This window comes from Numida meleagris, chromosome Z, assembly GCF_002078875.1.
Source record: "Numida meleagris isolate 19003 breed g44 Domestic line chromosome Z, NumMel1.0, whole genome shotgun sequence".
Classification (NCBI taxonomy): domain Eukaryota; kingdom Metazoa; phylum Chordata; class Aves; order Galliformes; family Numididae; genus Numida; species Numida meleagris.
Window position 1 is genome coordinate 21,494,878 of NC_034438.1, and position 18,996 is coordinate 21,513,873.

The following is an 18,996-nucleotide window of genomic DNA, read 5'->3' on the forward strand; positions in this document are numbered from 1 at the left end:
AATTTGGAGTTCTCACTAATCTTATGCTGTGGAACATTTCTCATGAATACGGCTAATAATGCAGATTAGCTCATTAAACCTTAATGTGGGAGGCTTGGTACAACTTGATGGCTGGGGGAGTTCAGCATAGAATCATGGAGGTTACTTTGAAGCCTCATTGTCAGTGCTACCTTCCCATTCTCTACAATACTTTATCATAACTGGGATGTGATTACACTACTAACAGCATTCTTAGGGCTTTATCAGTGATGGCCAATTGGAGCAGATGAGAGGAAGTGTTCCTTATTTTGTCTTTACTGTCTCAAAATTGTTTACTGACTTCCAGTTGGGAGCCTAATTAGTGGTACACACATCACTGTGTGAAAAGCTCAGTGGCTTCATCCCTGTCGTTGCAGTTGCCGGGGCACTGTGTTGACCCCTCTCTTGTTTCAAAACTTTGTTGCCATGGATATGGGACAAAGATGGCTGTGTGTACCGGTGCTCTCTCGGGCATCCCTTTCGTTGGGAAACTTTACCTCCTGAACTTGCTTCCCTTCACACATCAGGCAAGAAGTATGCTTCAAAATAGTTTTCTCCACCATGGTGGGTGGTGGGACTGGGTGTGGTTGGTTTGGGAGGTCCTCTCAGCTGCTGCCCCTCAGTCATGTCTGCCTAGCAGCAGCGAGGAGGCCCGCAATGCCAGGCCACCACCACCAGGCCTCGGTGTGGGCTGACAAGGGGTCTCTGTGCCCAGCTGAGTGGCGTGCCATGCGGGAAGGGGGCATGGTACGCTTCATCCTGGGTCACTGCCTGCCCTGGGCTCATCTCAGAGACCTCTCAATGCTCTCCTCAGGCACTTCCATAACGTGTTGTACCACATGTTAAACTTCTTCCAGAACTGGTAGAAAGAGAGAAGCAAGCTTTTCTGTAATTACAAACATGAGAAAATTATTTTTTTTTGATCAAGTACTATAAGACTGTCTTCTACTGATGAAATATATATTTTTAAATAATTCTTGGTGCACTAGTGCTTGAGATGACATTAGGTTGTATTTATCATTGTCAGTTACCTTTGTCATTTAAGGCTTCAGTCAACCTGTGTAGTTCAGTTGATTTCGCTTCCCTGTGTGCCTAGCAAGATAATTTCCATATTCTTTGACATGTCTGGATTCTGCATCATGTAATAGTCTGAGATGAGAGCAGGAGATATTGTATTCCTGTCTCATTATTTTGCCTTTAACTCCTCGATTGCTGCTTAATCGGGCTTATATCATCAGAACGTGAGAAGTTGATTGTTGCTGAGATCAAAGCAAACCGCAGCAGTAGATTGTCTAATTAACAGATAAATTTGCAAGTTGCCTGTTTTGAAAGGTGGAGAAGTAGAGTTTAGACCTTCTCAGGATTCTCTATCAAAGCAGCTTGAAATTTGTTTAAACAGTTACTTTTCATAGTGAAAAATGAAACATGGAAAAAAAGGAGAATATGCTTAGTAAATTTCTGAGCTTCAAGCTGTAGCTTCTCAAGAAATACCCCAATATCTGTTTAATTAGCTGGCTGAAGTCCCTGTAGCAGTGTAACTGTAGAGGCACATGTGAAAGAATTTGCTTGGGTTTTATCAGCTGATTAAGTAAAACTGAGCATTGTGATGATACAGTCTTAACTGTTGCTGGTACCAGAGCTCCTTAGTGCAGAACTCTCTTCGCAGTATGTTTATAAATAAATCATAATTCCACACCAAAACAGTATTACTCTTACTTGTAGAGGTTTTAGTCTTCTCATTTCACCTCTGTGCTCTGTCGGGTGTTGGCTTCTTGCTGTCACCAGTGTCCTGACGAATTGTGAAGGAAAGTTGTACTTGCTTGCTCCAAGACAGGTGCTTTAACATGAATTGAATGTACAGCTGAAGAATGCTTAAGAGGAGAGAAAGGCAGTTTTTATGTGTAATCCTTGTTGAGTGTTGAAATCAAAAGTCTTATACATGTTTCCTAATGAAGACAGGGAGATGCATTTCTTGTAGTTAGACATCAGCTCTTGAATTCGGTGGCTTCTGAAACAGAAAGAGGGGTAATATTATGGTTATTTAGAATGTAGGGAGGGGCCACTGCTTGTAGTGATAAGACAAGGGGGTTAAGCTTAAGGTAAACAAGAATAGATTTGGATTAGATATTAGGAGGAAATTCTTTACTGTGAAGGTGGTGAGGCACTGGAACAGGTATGTTGAGAAGCTGTGGATGCTCAATTCCTGATCTAGTGGGTGGTAATGGATTGTGAATAATTAGTTAAAATAAAAACATAATTTCACAGAATATCTGTTAGCAGAGGAACTTTTATTAAATTCCATATGAATGAGATTCTGTTTTATATTTTACGTGTCTTTCTGCTGTTGAAATGTGGTGAGTTACTTATAAGCATGAAACATTTCTGAGTGCTTCTGAAGTATTCGTTTTTATTTATTGGCAACTGACTCATAAACTGTCTTGATTTTTCTGTTAGATCTATTAGAAACAGATCTAAATCTTCATCCTGCTGGTTTCTGCTGCCAAACTGTGTCCATTTTTAAAGTTGCAGTTGTGTCTTAATATTACCTTTGATGGGCCACATCTATTTCATACATGACCTGATACCATTTCTTCAGCTTATTTTAGAAAGCGAAACCAAGATAAGAGTATTCTAAGAGGATTCTGTGGTGAGTCAAAAGTGTAAAATTCTTAATCACTTTTCAATAGGATTTCTTACAAGGTCTCCTTGTATAGTAACAAAAGAAGTGATAATGGAGCCAGTTGAAATTCTAGGCTTAACTGAGTGATATTATGCTTAGTGGACAGATTGCTTAAAAGAAAAAGTTCACCTCTTATATCAGGCTGGGAAATTGGCACTTTCTATTAACTTTAACCATGTGCAGCTGAGTAATATGCTTAACATGCAAATTTTCTGAAGTAGTAGGCAATAAATGAGGCATGAATAAAACAGTAACTCTTTTGCTTTCTGGTAGTAATCTGAAATTATATTTACATAAAGTTTTTTGACAAAACTACAGTAAAATAAGAAAAATGGTGAAAAGCTTTCTACTTACAGTTTTAAATCTATCCACTGTTTTTACTTTCCAGTTACTACTAATAGGAATGGTGTACTTGGATTCTCCACGCAATGGTGTGAGAGTAGACCCTGAAATTTACAGACTCTGCATCATTTCCAACAGCTGGGCTGCCTAGAGCAGTCAAATTTGAAATACTAAACCAGAGTTCCCTAAATGTATTGTAAACTGCTTGGGTAGGAGGCTCTTCCCTTTCCCCTGGGATGGGTTTTGGAAGCTCTATGCAAGCTGTGTGCATGTGGTTTTGGCTGCTCTGTGGTATCCTGTGGGCTGCCGTAAGCTGAAGTGGCCGAGTCTAGCTTTTGTTTTTTCACCTCTGTCATTGATACCTGGTCTGAACTCTTCCCTTTCCAGGTGGGAGAAAAGGGAAAGGCATAGGAAGAGGCAGAAGTACCCAACTGTTTCTTTTCCGTGCATTTCTATCACCTAGAGCTGTCTGCAGTAGGATCCAGTTTTGTCTTCCACATGGTTTGTTCCTGTTTCTCAGATAGCTTGCACATAGTTGCCTGAGGACTGCTGTGGAGTGGAATCATGCTTGGTGAGCCTCTGTACTACAGAGATCAGTTCTTGTGATAGGAGCAGCTGTTTTTTGATCTCAAGGTTGTGAGGGAGAAGAATCTACTCATCTGAAATATTTTTAAATAATATACATCTGTCATAAATATCTACAGTCGATTTATTGAAGCAAGCAAAATAATTATTTCCTGGCCTTTGCCCCAAAGAGGTGATAGGACGGCTGTACGCTTGTTTGCAGAAACACACTGTTACTGGCTTAAATTGTCTGACACTATAATCATGTGTGGAGCTTTCTCTTTGGGCTAATTGTGTCCATAGTTGCTGTCAGCCCTTATCCAGATATCTGAATTTTATCAAGGTGCACACCTGTTTTTCATTTAAAACTGTGTAATGGCTTTTAATATTTTCATCTGAAATTATTTCCAGTCAAAGCTGTCAAGATGCTTCTGTTGTGTTTATACTTGCATATTGATTAATTATCTAATCACTGCCAGCAGTGTGTTATATACTGCCCTGAGTACTTTTGTTAATGCAAAAATGTATTTGGATGTCTGAAGATTTTCTTGATCATGAGCAACTGATAAAATACCTGACTGCTGGAGAGTTGGCGTAAGTAATTTCTAACCTAAAAATGAAAATTTAAGATTTTTTAGCTGTTTTCAGTTATTATATTTGGATATGGATTTCAGAGGAGGAAAGGAGAATAATACTTTAGCATTGTGTTTTTTAGTCTCTTTTGGCCATGAAGAGGAAAACATACAACAAGAATACTCACATCAGACAAACAGAAGATTCACAGTGATTTCCTTTCCGTCTTCCAATGTCCATTCTGTAGGAAGATAGATGTTTGATAGGCAAGTTCAATGGGAAGGTGACACTTTCAACTGCAGTGATGTATTCCCTGGGTTTTACAGGCATTATGTAATACCATTAAATAATCCTAAATTGCTGCCATTACGTAATCAGCTGAAGTCACCTTTCATTGAAGAGCATTTTGATAAATGTGCTGGACCAACAAGCATTGCATTCAGACATGGGAAGAGATGACACTGGTAACAAAACACTGTGACTTCAGGCTATCCTAATGGCTTCAGGCACGGAAAGGATAGCAGAGGTGCCAGCAAAGCCATTGCAGAAGACATGGTAGGAAGTCAAAGGCCATTTTGGGATTGAATTGGACAGCAGTAGGTGAACCTATATTAGTAGATGACTCATCTGTATCAATAACTGATGAAATTACAACCTGTGTGGCAATAGTCTGCTGTTAGATGGAGATTATACTGGCCCCTGGGACTGTTTCTTGTCTGTGTGTGTGTCAAAATGCTGAATTATGATGGAAGAGATGAGCTGGACTTGAGGTCGCCCACAAGTCAGTTCTTTCACAAAGGAAGCTGCTTGCAGCTTTGTACTTGAAGGCAGAAATGAATGCAGTGTGAAAATCGATAATGCATTTCGGCTCGAGTTTTATGTGTAATACTGATACTTAAATCACTTAATGATGAGGAAAGTGTGGCTATGTGTAAATTCAAGGGGTTATTAACACAGCTGAAATGTAAAAGGAGAAAAAGGCATACAATTATTAATGGAACTGTAGAAGGAAAAAGTGTAGGAGTAATGCGAGGACAGGAGAAAGCAGTACTGAATAGTTCAAAAATGAGGTTATGCGAAGGAATCCAGGGAGAGTTGCTGGCTAATTTACTGCAGGGGCTGTTTTATTGTATAGTGGCTTAATGAGGTGGAGTTCTAATCCCTTGAAGAGTGGGCTGAGTTTTGGAAGGAATAGTTTTCTATAAGAAACATTGGTGTTCCAAATGAAAAAACTCATTGCATTCATTTAAAGCACTTCCAAATTTTCTTATTTTAAGAAGCATAACATTAAAAGTAGAGTTGTCATGTCCAGGATATTTTATTGCAGTTGGCTTTCCTGTTGGTAACTGCTGTTCTTCTCCTTGAATCTCTCTGCAGAAAGTTTAAAGCTATTCTCAGAAAAGCCATTAACTTTTTTTTTTTTTTTTTGCACAAGCCATTCCAATTTTACTTGTACAGAGGATGTGTTTACTATGTGCTGTTTCTGTGTTTAGAAGAGGCTTGGATTACAGTGTAAAGATGAACTAGAGTTCTAGACAGTCTGCTACACTTGCCCTAATTTCAGTGCTTTTGAAAATCTGCTGTGGCTTCAAGGCTCCTGTCTGGGGATGAGGATGGGAGGAGAGATCATTCCAGCATCACACGTGCTCATGCCTTCATTGGTGATTTTGATCATTTTGAATGTCTAATTAGCACCTCTATGGACACTACAATGTTATTTTAAATATTTCTAGAACTCACCCGTGTGAGTTCAGTAATGGAAAATGAAGTAAATTCTCACGCTGCAGACATTGGCTGTGATGCAGAGTTAATCTGCTTTGCTTTCTTGTCAGCTTTCTTGTTCAATGTTTTGTTGCTGTGAATAGTAGGCTTGGCTCTTCTCCATCTTCTGTGTTAAAATATTGTAAATTTTCTTTCATGTATTTCAGAAAGATAAAAACTGGGTGACTGTTGAGGTGTTCCTTGTTTGCATAGCCCTGCACGCAGCAAGGTATGGTGTGCTTCACTTTGCTGAGTGGCTAATGTGAATGGGAGTCACTCTGCGAGCTGTCTGTGTTTGGATCTAGCTCCCATTTAAAACAGGAAGTGCAAATATTAATAATGCTCTTACTTCTTATATACCTTTCTGCTTCCGGACTTCACTGACTTGTTAAACCCTTTTGCCTAGGGATCCGAACTGAAACAAAGCTGGATTACTTTGTGAACAAAATCCAAGTAATTGCCTTCAATTTTTGCTTGGGAAGCCCAGTGGGATTCATCTGAAATGAAAACTAGTGCAGTCTGGGAAAGGTCTAGTGTCTGACAGTGGATTTCTCAAGTAGTTTAAAACTCACACTTTTAAAATGCCATGGTTAGCCAAAGAGCGCTGCTGTTTCCCAGTTTTAGAACAACTTTGGCATTAAAGCAGATTTCTTGCTTGCATTCTCCTTTGTTCTTTAGATCAGAGGAAAAGCCTGTAGCTTTTAAGTGCTGATTCCTGTGATGATACAGGACACCAGGAGTATGCTACAGTGATCAGTTTGCAAATTAACATAATTTTCCTCATTGCTTCTAACAGTTAATATGGAATTTCTAAGAAATTTGTGTAATGTATATCTACTTGACAAAATAGGTGTTGCCAAAGTGTTTTACTGATATTGCCATCAGTGGTATAGTATCTTGTTTGTGGCTGTGTTGACTTTGAGATTTTTAAGGCATTCTTGCATTTTCTTTCCTTTGTTTTTATCTGAGAGATATTTATAACCAGGGACTCAATGGTAGGAGTGCCGAGTTTTGCCTTGAGAACCTCATCCTAACATTCACTTTGGGGAGAGGTGTTAAAAAGCAAGTAAAGAAAGTGCATGGGCCTCTTTCATTGTGGGAAGCATTAAAGAAATAGAACATACCTATTTAAATGCAAAATATGTATGACTTAGTTTTTTTCACTCCACCTTCCTCAACCCCACCTCCTCTTGAAGGAGAAGGAATTAACTTTTTGAAGTGATGGATATAAGTTGTAGCTGACTGTGTATGTCACTAGCACATTCCTGTTGTGTCATCGATGGAATGCCAAAGATATGGATGTTGAATCAATGACTTACGCTTTTTATGGCAGCCCTTTAGTTGAGGATGATAGGAGGACATGTGAAAAAGAAACCAGACTTCTGGAGAATGTTTTCTTGGATTGTTGGGCATGACACTGCATCTTTATTTACATTTTTCTTCCTGTCTTGGGTAAGTTGTTAGCAAGTGAGGTGAAAAGTATCTACAGGGCCCACTTTACCAATGTAAAAAGACTATCTCAAGTTGTTGCTTGGCAACTCTCTAGCTCCCAATAAACTCAATTTCCAGAGGTCTCAACAACTCTCTGGATCTGCTGTTTAAAAATAATGTTATGAAGCTAAAGACTTCAATTTCCGGGCAAAACGGAGGGCGCTTACCAGGGCACAAGTTCTTTGTCAGAGGTAGATCTCTGTTCTTAGTAGTTTGAGGGTGCAATTGCCAATGTGGCGATAGCACTTCAGGAAACAGGTGTTTAGTATGTGTAATTTCTGAAGATGATTTTTATTTGACATGTTCAATCAAAATTTTGCATCATATTTTTGAACGTAGACTTGTTTGAAAAAAAAAAAAAAAGAAAGTCTTTTGAATTGTGTCTTTGCATCAGTTTGTCGGTTTTCTCAGTCAGTTGCTTGAGTAGTGTGATTATCCCACTTTTACATGGTTTTCAGAGGTGACTGGACTCCATGATCTCCAGAGATCCCTTCCAATCCCTGCAATTCTGAGACTTAAACATGGACATGTTTGCTAAGACCATCCTCTGTAGTCTGTTATTCTGTTTTGTGGCAGTGTCTGAAAATAAACAAAAAGGAACAGTATCATTACACACTTGACCTCTCAGTATTCTTCCCAGAATATTCTCCCTGCTTCTTTGCCACTCAGAGGCTTCCAGAAATAGTTTCTGCGTACTTAGTACCTCCAGGAGTTCTCTTTTCTGTGAACTTCTTCAGTCTCTCCTCAAAAATGCAAAAGTTTTGTTGTCATTTGGCCAAGAGTTTTGCAGTTCAATCATTTTTGCATGAAATAATGTTATTTTTTTTGGAGCAGCTTCCCATCTTCCTTCTGTTGCCTTATTCTGTAAGAGGCAGCAGTGATTGTTGTATTTCACTTGACATTCCCCTTTTTTTCTAGTTAATGATCCCATCTTCTGAAGATATGTGATTCAGACAACAAAATGCCTGTAATAATTCAGCCTTTTAAAGTACTGAGAGTAGTCTTCAAAAAAGAGGGAATCCATCTGTGCAGAATTTTTGATGTAACCTTATCAGTTACCATTGTTGATCAGAAGAGATGAAATTTTAATTGTTCTTATGTTAGCCTTAGAGGAACATGGCTTATCATAGCTCTTCAAAACAAAAATATGAAGCGCATTGAATACAAGCTTTGGATTAATAATAATAATTTTAAAAGGACAACCTTTATTGTTATTTTCTTTTCATTCTGGCCAGCATTCAGAATTTAGATTTTTTTGGTACAGTCCCACCATTTGGAATGTTTGCATCTGTTGTCCCATTAATCATGTTTCAGGGTAGGAAAAACTTTGATATTCTGAGAATAATGGAAAAAAAAATGTATTTGCATAACAAAAGCTTAGCATGTGGGTGGGCGGCATTGAGGGGTGGCAGGTGAATACTGAAAGTTCTGCTTTCATAGAATTGCCTACCGTCATGGCTACAGTGATAGAGCAAATGCTTGAGAATGATGAATGCCTGTCTGAAAAAGTGGAGATACAGGTAAGAGCTTTATCTTGCAGTAAACTGCATATTACATTCCTTCATTTGCAACGTCTAATGTTCTAACATACTCTCTCTCTTGACAGGCAAGTATCTGCTTCCCAATGGAAATGGACAGCAGCTGTGGCAACCTGCAGAAACCTCTAATCTTGTTCGCATGCGCTGCCAAGCACTTGGGCAGTCCGCACCTTCACTGACTGTTAGTTCGGTGAGTAATTTTTTTCAAAGCTATGAGCATACAAAAAAAAAAAAAAAAATCTCTTGCATCTCTATTATGTTAGAATCTGTGTGGGGATGGCAATCCAACCAGAGTTTATGTCCAGGTTAACATCTTTTCCTTAAACTGAAGCTTTCCATTAACTAATGCATTCCTGCATTCTGCATTGCTTAATATGTTGCATCTGGCTAAACGGTGTTTATAATAGCGGTAACTGAATTGCTTTGCTGGATTTAGCATAAGATCTTAGCTGAATGTTGCATTAATATAGCTATTTGTATTTAAATGGTTTCTTCCCTAAAAAATAGAAAGAAGACATGCTTTTTTAGATGATGGTGGACTGGGCATTCTTTTCCATCAGCTTCTTTGTTTCTACTTTCTGCAGGACTCTGTCCTCAGGAGAACATGATTATATGAAGCATGAACTTAATTAAGCCTTTTGGATGAAATGATAAGGGCAGAAAAGAGGAAGATATGCCTCCTACAGTTGAACTTTTAAGCTTTTTGTTTTCAAGTTTCAGTTATCTTGCGTTGCGCTTCTGTATTTTAAGATCTTGAGAAGTGTTAAAATTCAGCGCAACGCACCATATACTAACCTGTATTTTTCTTTGAATAATTACCCTAGTGAATATATTTCATGCTTTATAAAAAAGCAAAAATATGTTATTAATGAATCGCTTTCATCTGCTCTTTGGCTGATTATGAGTACTTTGCTTATCAATGTCTACTTTAGAGGGGAAACCTTTTTTATTTTTTTTATTTTTATTTTTCCTTAAGGAAAACTTCTGGGTCAAAGACGACTATGATGTGATTTATTGTATTGCGAAAGCTAGAAAAAGAATAAAACTAACATTTACAAATGGCTTATGCTCTTCCCTAATAAGCAGTTAAATTATGCTTTGCCAAGGTATGAGTACAAGTATTTGCTGCTTTTCAGCATGCTGTTTACCTCTTTCATTTTTCTAAAAGAGGCAAATAAACAGAGAAGAACAACACCCAAATTATTGCAGACTTACACAGAACAATGTAAGTCTGAATTTGCAAGCATCTGTACTTTGATATATTTGATTTTTATTGTCACTTTATCAGTGTTAATTTGTAAGAATGGTCTTATGGGAGCTGGAGGGTAGTAATTATATAAAGGACATTTTTATAAGATGGGTTGCTGAAAGGAAACAAAATAAGAAAAAGTTCAGTATCTGTGAAAGGCAGTTTTACTTCTTCTGAAAGGTCCTTGCCTCCTACTTTCTTTTAAATGGTGTAATACTGAAAATGTGTGTCTTTGTTAAATATGCCATTAACTTCAGCTAAATTGACATAATGTTGACAGTTATTATGAGAACTGTTGCAAAACTAATTATGCTAATTAGAATGTAACTACCAGTAATTGCATGTATTCAAACACACCAACACCCTTTTGTGTGGTTCATTCCCCAGATGCAAGGCAGCCATTTGTTGCTTGAGAAGCTGCAGAATTGTAGCTTGAGTAATAAATGATTGAAAACAAATAAAATACATTCTTCAGAAACACTAATTGTGAAAGACAGAATCAATTGTGCATAAGCAAATGACATAATTTAAGAAAGGATCTTTATTTCATTTTAGAATTGTAGTGAATTCTTCAAATCATTAATTGCCTGGGTATTTAGTAGTTAGTTTTATCTACTGAATTTCAGGAGTAGCTGGATTTGTTTTAAAATAAAATTGTTAGAGAGAAACAAGAACCTGCATCTGAAATTCAGGTTACTTTAAATTTTAGCTCTTTCTGCCCAGGAATTCAGGTCTTCAGTGCTTGGTTATATTTGTGAGCAGCTATTTAATATTCTACAAGTTAATAATCAAGTACAAGGACTGCACTTGTAAGAAACTCAAGGAAGATATAATGGAAATCTGTTAAGTAGCTAATCTTAGGTCTGCCTCTTATCTGAAATCTCCCCAACATAGTTAAGTAGTTTTCAGAAGTACTGGTCTGAATTGAGGAAGTCCTTTGAATGCTAAGCTGTTGTATAGATCTGAATACCATGTTCTTGATTGACTTAAAAAACAACTTGACACCAGTCTCATCACCAAGAATCTTTTTAGAATGGGAAGTATTTATTCCTATGAAAAGCTAAAACTGCCAAGTTATCATAGCCAGATTTCTCTACTTCAGTTGCTTCTAGCATTTGAGACTGGAGAGTTGTTATCCCTTGTGTATTTCATTTCAGCTACAACTTACCCATGAATATGTATATTTCTTTATCAGTATTTGCCTTCTAACAAATTTGTAATTGCAGCTCTAATTCAGTAGTTAGCCCTCATTTGGTGGCAGAGAGAGGAAACTGAGCATCCATCTTTGTAAACACTTCTATATATTGAATATTTGTACACTGAGAAAGGCTAGAGTAAACCTGATCCAGAGCCATAAGACTGCTGACAAATGAATGCATGAATTTGATGATTGGGTGCACTGTTTCACACAGATGTCTTTTATTTGTCTATATTGTTTAGTTTAGCATTTGAAATATTCACTGCTCATTTCAGCATAAAATGTTTTTGTAGATTCAGCTGCTTGACAGAGCTCCAAATGTTTGATTCCTTCCCTAGTTTCTCTCACTAAAAGTCTAGGCACAATTAATTCTGATGCTTTTCTTGCTCATTCTCAAAAACAGAGGTGGTGATGACCAGTGAAAACTACCTCCTATAAACAGTTTTAGATCTCTTGGAACAGAGAACACTTCCTAAGCTACACAGTATCATTAGTTAAAAAAAGAAAAAAGATAAAAGGAAAAATGAGTTAATGATAACCTTTATGGAAGCCTGACCTAGTTTAAAATGTCTTTTAAGCAATAGCCAACATAACTTACAAGCATGTCCTCTTTGTGTAGAAATGGGTCTTCTCCTGTTAGCTTCTAAGCTTCCAGTTAATAGAAGGTATTTGAGCTTAGGCTGGAGTTGAAAGATGTTGCTCTGAACAGTTTGCATACTTTATTAGAGGTGAATGTAGTTATAGTCCTTTTCTGTATTGTATCAGAATGTAGAAAACCATTGGAGATGAAATGTGTATAGGAGGAAGCAATACATCCCTATTTTGCACATGAGCACCATGCTTCTATTCTGCAGGCATCCCGTATAATGATCTTTCTGCCTCCTGAGAGACTTTCCCCAAACTGTGGGAAGGCTCACTGGAACTACTTTTTACTTCCAGATAATGAAAAATCTAAGTCTGTTAAAGTTATCTTCCTTAGCCTACAGTGTCAGCTGAGCATGACTTAAGCTTTTGGATTTTTGTTTGATCTGTGGGACCCCCACAGTGGAAATCATTAAGTTAAATGTAGTTTCTCAGCCCTAGAAGTGGAGCTTGTTACTGTATCTTAGCATAATGCTCTGAATAAAGGCTTATACTGCTTGTTTGTTGTGACACTTGAGTTATAATTATCTTTTCCAAAAAAAACCAACCAACCAACCAAACAAAAAAAAACCCACCAACAAAAAAACATGGAAAGTATTGCAAAAGTCAGGCCATGAACTTATATGCTGGTAAAATTATCCACTTGAGAATTGAGAGTATGGATGATTTGCCAATAAACTATGCAGGCAGAAGAAATTGATATGTAATCAATTACACTGCTTGATGTTTAGATGCCTTTTTGGAAATGAAGTGTTTTTCAGCTTGTTGTTAGAGGATAACTGGGAATATAATGGTGGTGCTTTCTGGCCTTAGATCAGAAACTTCTGTAGTCCTTTAAGGGTTTTGTTGGAGTGGAGGAAATGATAAAAGGTTTTAGAGGAGGGAGAGTTGGTAAACAGGACAAAAAGAATGTGGGGAATGGAGACTGGAAAAGTAACTGGAACTGGGATGGATTTAGGTAAATTCAGTAATAATGCTATCTCCCAGTCACCATCATCAAAACCAGCAGAAAACTGTCTAGTGTAACTGATTGTCTAGTAAGCTATCATGATAGCTAAAATACATTCTCCTTTGCTTGAGAGGTATGTGCTGGTATACAGATTTGCTGTTGATGTTCTGATTTCTATTCTCTGAGCACTTGGTAAAATTTAAAATTAATTACAACTCTGACTTTAAAACAAATGACATAAAGTAGGCATGGGGAAATGAAAACTTAGAAAAATCTTGGCATGTTGGGTAGTGGATACAGTTCTTCCATTGGCACTCAGGAACTCAAAGTTAAGATAACCTCAGATGTGGGTGCTCTCTATGATGACTGTGTGAGCAGCAGTAGGTTAGCTAGAATTCTTATGGGGAACTCACAGCCTGTCTTCTACTCTACTTAGTAGTCATAGGAATTTGGTGCCTATATGTTCTTAGGATGAGAAAACTAATGAGGTTCCTGTAGAGGATAAGGTACTGCTCTACTGACCTCAGTTTTAATTGAGGCATATAGTCAAGGAACTTCAGCGTTGTAGAATTTTCTTCTTGATGCTACTCAAGAGTAATTATCACTGAAGAAAACTAGATTTCTGCTGTGGCATTTCCAGTTAACAGAAATGGAAATACTGAAACTCTCTCTGAGCTTTTTCTTGAAGTTTGACCTGAAGTGGTGGGCTTTGCTTACAAGTTGATGAGGTGTATATTATTGTGCTCAATTTTTTTTGCTGTGAGGCAGTATCCTCAGACTGAGGGATGACTAAGTATGGCAGACTTTTCAATTGATGAAGTGACATTTGTGTTTTCTTCTCAGACAGTCAACATGTTTTCATGACTGTTGCAGAGTGATTGTAATGTAGCAGCGGATGCAAGCAGACAGCGTGGGAACAATAACTCTCATCTCTCAGACTGAATTACTCCCATGGTTCTGATGATGGCAATAACTCTCAAAACAAAGAGAGCTGCAGCTGACTTACAGACACTGGAGTGGGAGGGAAAATATAGCTTATCCTCTCTGGTAGGAATGGAAGTTCCTCCTCTGATTTTGCGTGAAAACAGAGGTGTATAGCTAGGATTTTTCTGCAGGCATTTTTCAACTTGAGAATATACTTCAGAGCCTTCTGTTGTGTGTAGTACAGTGAGTGAAAAAGCACTCCAACCTCTCATGTCTTAAGTTTTTAGCCTTAACAAGCAGATACAGCTTTACTGAGTTAAAGTTGTGTGTGGGTTGACTGCCTCAGTTTGGGCTTTGTGCATGCATGCTGGATATTTGTATTTCTGGTTTTAGTTGGACATTATAAAATGTTCATGGGAAATCAGACGTCTTATTGTAAATTGTCTCTGTCCCATGAAAGCGGATAGGAATGTGGGCTTAGATCTTTTTTACATTGCAATAGTGGTTGATGTTCCTGCAAGACCTCCCACAATCTGATGCAATAGCCACTTTAATTGTTCTATGGCTGCTTTGGCGAGACAACCACCGTGTTTGTTCCACAATTTGTACAGTCACAGTGGACTGATGATTTTAGAGACAGCTGTTTTCATCTCCATAATGCTTGGAAATGTTCTGCTTGCTTTTTTTTTTTTTTCTCTGAGCACAGTACACCCTATGGTAATGTGTGTGCCTATATTCAGATATATCACATTTTTTTAGATGCAATGATCTTACTATTGCTATGCTATTAAGATTTGTCTTCTTTTTTGTTGTGGAAATCAAGAAACCTAGCAAAGTACTCATGTTGACTTACTGTCATTTGAGTAAACAATGTGATAATCAACAGGGGATTAGTTAACTGCAACTCTCTTGTGAATACATTTAACCTCTTGATCACTGCTGAATATCTGCAGTTATGTGGTGCAGTAGAAGATAGGACGTGGTAGGTTAAGTTCAGAAATGATGATTGGCTTTGTAGTGGATAGAAAAATTTCACAGCAACATACAGCTAAGAGTGTAAGGAAAAGGCTTATCACGATTTCCTAATTTTATGTTAGGTTATCTTTTCAAAAAAGGGTGGGAGTTGGTAGGAAGATACAAAGTTGAATTAAAAGATTCTTTGCTGTAAATAAGGAAGGAAAGAGAGACAGCTGAAGTTAACAGAGACAGCTAATTTACAACTGAAGTGGAGATGGATTTGAGTGTATTTATAATTATTTGGCCAGTAAAAGCAGATACAGGACAAACATTCCTAGCGTGATGATGCTTTTTTATAAACCTACAACTGTGAATACGTGTGTTCTGGTATGCTGTTTATACATGCTCTTCTGTATATGGTACAAATTAAAACTAGCAATTTAGTAGATGTAGTGATTTGGTAAAGCTAGGGAGCTTTCCTTTTGTCTGGAATCTTCCTTGGCTTGCCGGGTTTGTAATGGATCTTAGGCCTGTGGGAGTCAGACTTTGGCAAAGTGCCTACCTTTTGAATTAAGTTGAATGTTAAAACATCAGTATTCTAGTATTATTAGTAACTAGTATTCTCTAATGAAGGAGGTTGCTTTTGTGAAGAAGAATGACCATGCAGTGGGTGGGAAGTGTTGAATCTTAGAGCGTAAGGAAAGGCAGAATTTATTAAGAAGAATTATACATCTGTAAGTGAAAGCACATTACTACCGCTATCTCTTTGATGAAATATTGAATTATTGGAAGAGTTAAGAAGCAAAATGAAGTGTTTTTAAAAAAATAAAAAGACTAGATGCATCATTGTTCAGAGTGATTTAAAAATGAATAATAACTTAAATCCTTCCCAAGGTTAATAACTGTGTTTGAAATGCAGCTTGCCTATTCTTTCTGCTTTCACATAAAAACTTCTAAATATCTAGGAGGGACTATTTAGAGCATAATTGCCATCGTTATTGTCTTGCCATGTGAATTTTTTTTTTAAGACTTTGCTTTCTTTATCGGGTGCTTAATCCAAAATCTTCTGTTGAGGTGATTTTCAGAAAATGCCAGTATTGTAAAATCAACTCAGAAGCTTCTTTTTATTTTGTCTTTGAAAATTGAAATATAGCTATATAGGTGGAACTGCAGACTTTATGACCTAAAATGATGTAACTCCTGCGTATTTGCTGTTTGGCATTTCATGGAGGAATACTGAGACAAGTAGTTCTTTAATTTTTTTTTTAAAGGAATAGAACTTTTGTATGCATGTCATTCCTCAGTTCTTGTTGAAAAGAGCTCAGTGAGAAAAATAAGACTGTATTCAAATATGTCTGTCCTTTCAGAAATAAGTTATGGTTTGGAACATCAGCAGGCTCAGTGGTTTGTTAGAATGGCTGTTTTGGTGACTCATTGCATTTTACCATACTAAGGAACACAGTATTTGATGCAAAAGGCAAAATCATTAAAGTTGAAATATCAGTTGCAGCCAGTGTTCTCCTGTGTGTTCTGTCATTGAAAGGAAGGTTGATTACTTACAGCGGTTATTGCTTTAAGAAACAAGTTTGCTTCTGTAACGATTATTTTTCCTCTGAGATTTGTATGACTGCCATGTTAGCTTTCTAAACCTGCTCGACGGCTGTAGCAGAGGGGAGTTGGTGCGGCTAGGATTTTGTCCAGCAGGTGGCATGAAAAACCCAGTGTGTACCTGTGTGCTGCACATCCCTTACTCATGGCTGCGGTTAGGTGTATAACTGAGACTTACTAAGCAAAAACCTTAAAATACAATCATAGAAGCAATAGTATTTTTTAAGAAACGACTAAAATCAAATGTGCTACTTTGTGTAACAGCTTTGTGTGCCGCTACGCTAACCTGTGGCTTTCAGCTTTAAATTCATCAGCTCTAGGAATCCTGAAGGTCTCCCTGTTCATATGTGTTTTCTGAGTAATGCACAATGGCTCAGGAGAACAGTCAGATCTCTCTTAGTGCATTACTGGACTGAGTAGCTGGTGTGCTCTTGTGGGCGCACAGCAAGCCAGCTTGGCTTGACTGAATGTGTTTCTGTGCCACGTAAGAGCCGTGGTCTTTGATGGCAAAAGGGAAGGCAAACTGAATGGCACTGCTGATCCATGCAGCATTTATTGACTGAAAACCTTTACTTCTGAAATGCAGAAGTTGTGTTGCTGTGTGTGAGTGGAACTATCTTACTAGAAGAAGGTGTAGTAAAATACAAAGTGATTTTGGTTTTGTCATCAGGCCAGCAGTACCATCTCAGTGTTTCAGCTGGGGACTCATAGGAAGCGGTACGTTGAAAAAATCTGATGGGTGCAGCATCTGCCTTTTTTCCTGAGGGATACTGGGTATCCTGTCAAGCTCTGAAGGAGTTCCTTTCGTCTGAAACATATATTCCATCATTTTTAAGTCCATTGAAGGGACTCAAGGCAGATGTGTAGAGATGTAAATGGCACAAGAGAGGCTGCAAGGAGAGGAGAACTGGAGGTGAGTCACCTCTATGTTTACTGTGATGCTGCACTTGCAGAGAATTATCATAGCTTAAAATAGAAAACACAAACTCTCTCTGGCTGATCTAGTTCTAAAATGATTTCTTAGCTTTTAATGATATATTGAATTTATTATTAACAGCCTTCATACTGAAAAGGGCGTCCTAGTGAAGTACACAGTAGATTATTGAAATGCTTCTCAGCTTTCTAGTTGACATATTTGATGCTGGAGAAAAGTTTTGATTTAGTAGTGAAAGGTCACATTGTCTTTAATGACTCCCAAAGGATTAAATCTTGTGATCTAAGATGAATGTGAGAAAATTGAACTAATTTAGGTATCTAAAACTTCTTGAATATATTGAATGTGTTACTAAGTGTTACGTATTTTCCATGCTAAGATTGAGTGTATAATAACAAGTCAGGTGAGTAACGTACAGTTAATCTATGAAGAGATGTTTAGTTTTGATTCTTATGAAAAGTGTCACTGTTTGACATGAAGAATACCAGAATTAGAGCAACACGGAGCAAATGTGAGACTTTTTTGAAATTGCACTTCATTCTGGTATGATATGCACAGATTTGTAGCAGTAAAGCTCAGAGAATGAAATACTGTAACTTTGGCACCTTTAATATTAAAATGTATATTGTTTAGGTTGTATGGAATTCTGCATGAATTACACCTTGCTAGTAGTAAATTACATTGTTATGAGTATTAGTTGATTCTGTTAGAATTAATTAGCTTCTCTGGAATGCAATGCATTTCAATGATATTCTGATAGTTCATTAATTAATAATTAATATCTTAATTTTAAACTAGGCACCTTAAGTTCCCAACTCTCTAAAATGGGAGAATTGTTTTCTCTGTTCCCTTCAAGATCATATGATACCACTTCACAGCTTTTATGGTAAATGAGATCTTGGAAAATAAATCATGAAAACCAAGTGCTGTATTTTTATTACCATGCTGAGATCATTTGGGATAAAGCTGGCCTATGTTTTCTTGCTGATTGAATATCTTAGTTGAAATACTCTTTCCTGTTAACAGCAAAATGAGCAAGCCTTCCTATGGCTGTGCAAGGGGAAATCCTTGCTGTGCATAGTGCTGAGGTGCGTGGTGGTCAGTGGCTCTGTTCTCACTGCCTTGGAGGGGATATGCCCCCTAAGGTGCATTCCAGTTGCCCTTATCTCAGTGACAGCTTACATGTTGTCTGTCAGTCTTGTTTTAATGGAGTGTCTCATTTCCAGTACTATAGCTGATTTCAGTGACACTTCACAGTACAACAGGGCTTTTGGAAGGTCAAGGACCAAGAGGCAGATGGCTGGTGTGTTGTCATAGGCTTTTTTCCTTAGGAAACAACAAAACATTACTGGAAGTTGGCAACATTGCTTTGAAGAAAACTCTTTGGGAATGTGGCAGGAGGTAGTGATGCCATAAGTTTCTGATTTATGTAAGGTGGCTGGGTGTTGGTCTTTTTAAAGTTCCTGAAAGGTTGTCTTTTTGATACACCTGCACAGCAGTTTTCACTCCACCCTGAGCGCACGTGTTCCAGCTCCCAGTATCGTACCTGGCTTTGGCTTTCATGCTTC

The 18,996-nt window shown here is 37.7% G+C and overlaps 1 protein-coding gene across 5 annotated transcripts in view; it reads left to right on the forward strand.

Annotated features, from left to right (window-relative positions):
• Positions 1-18,996, forward strand: part of MAST4 (microtubule associated serine/threonine kinase family member 4) — a 300,840-nt gene that overhangs the window by 72,635 nt on the left and 209,209 nt on the right. For 4 of the 5 annotated variants that reach the window (XM_021379467.1, XM_021379469.1, XM_021379468.1 and 1 more), the window contains exon 3: positions 9,036-9,157. In XM_021379467.1, coding sequence (XP_021235142.1) covers positions 9,036-9,157 — 122 coding nt within the window. Of the gene's footprint in view, positions 1-435; positions 553-9,035; positions 9,158-18,996 lie in introns of those variants that run through there. The other variant, XM_021379471.1, reaches the window with a different exon arrangement.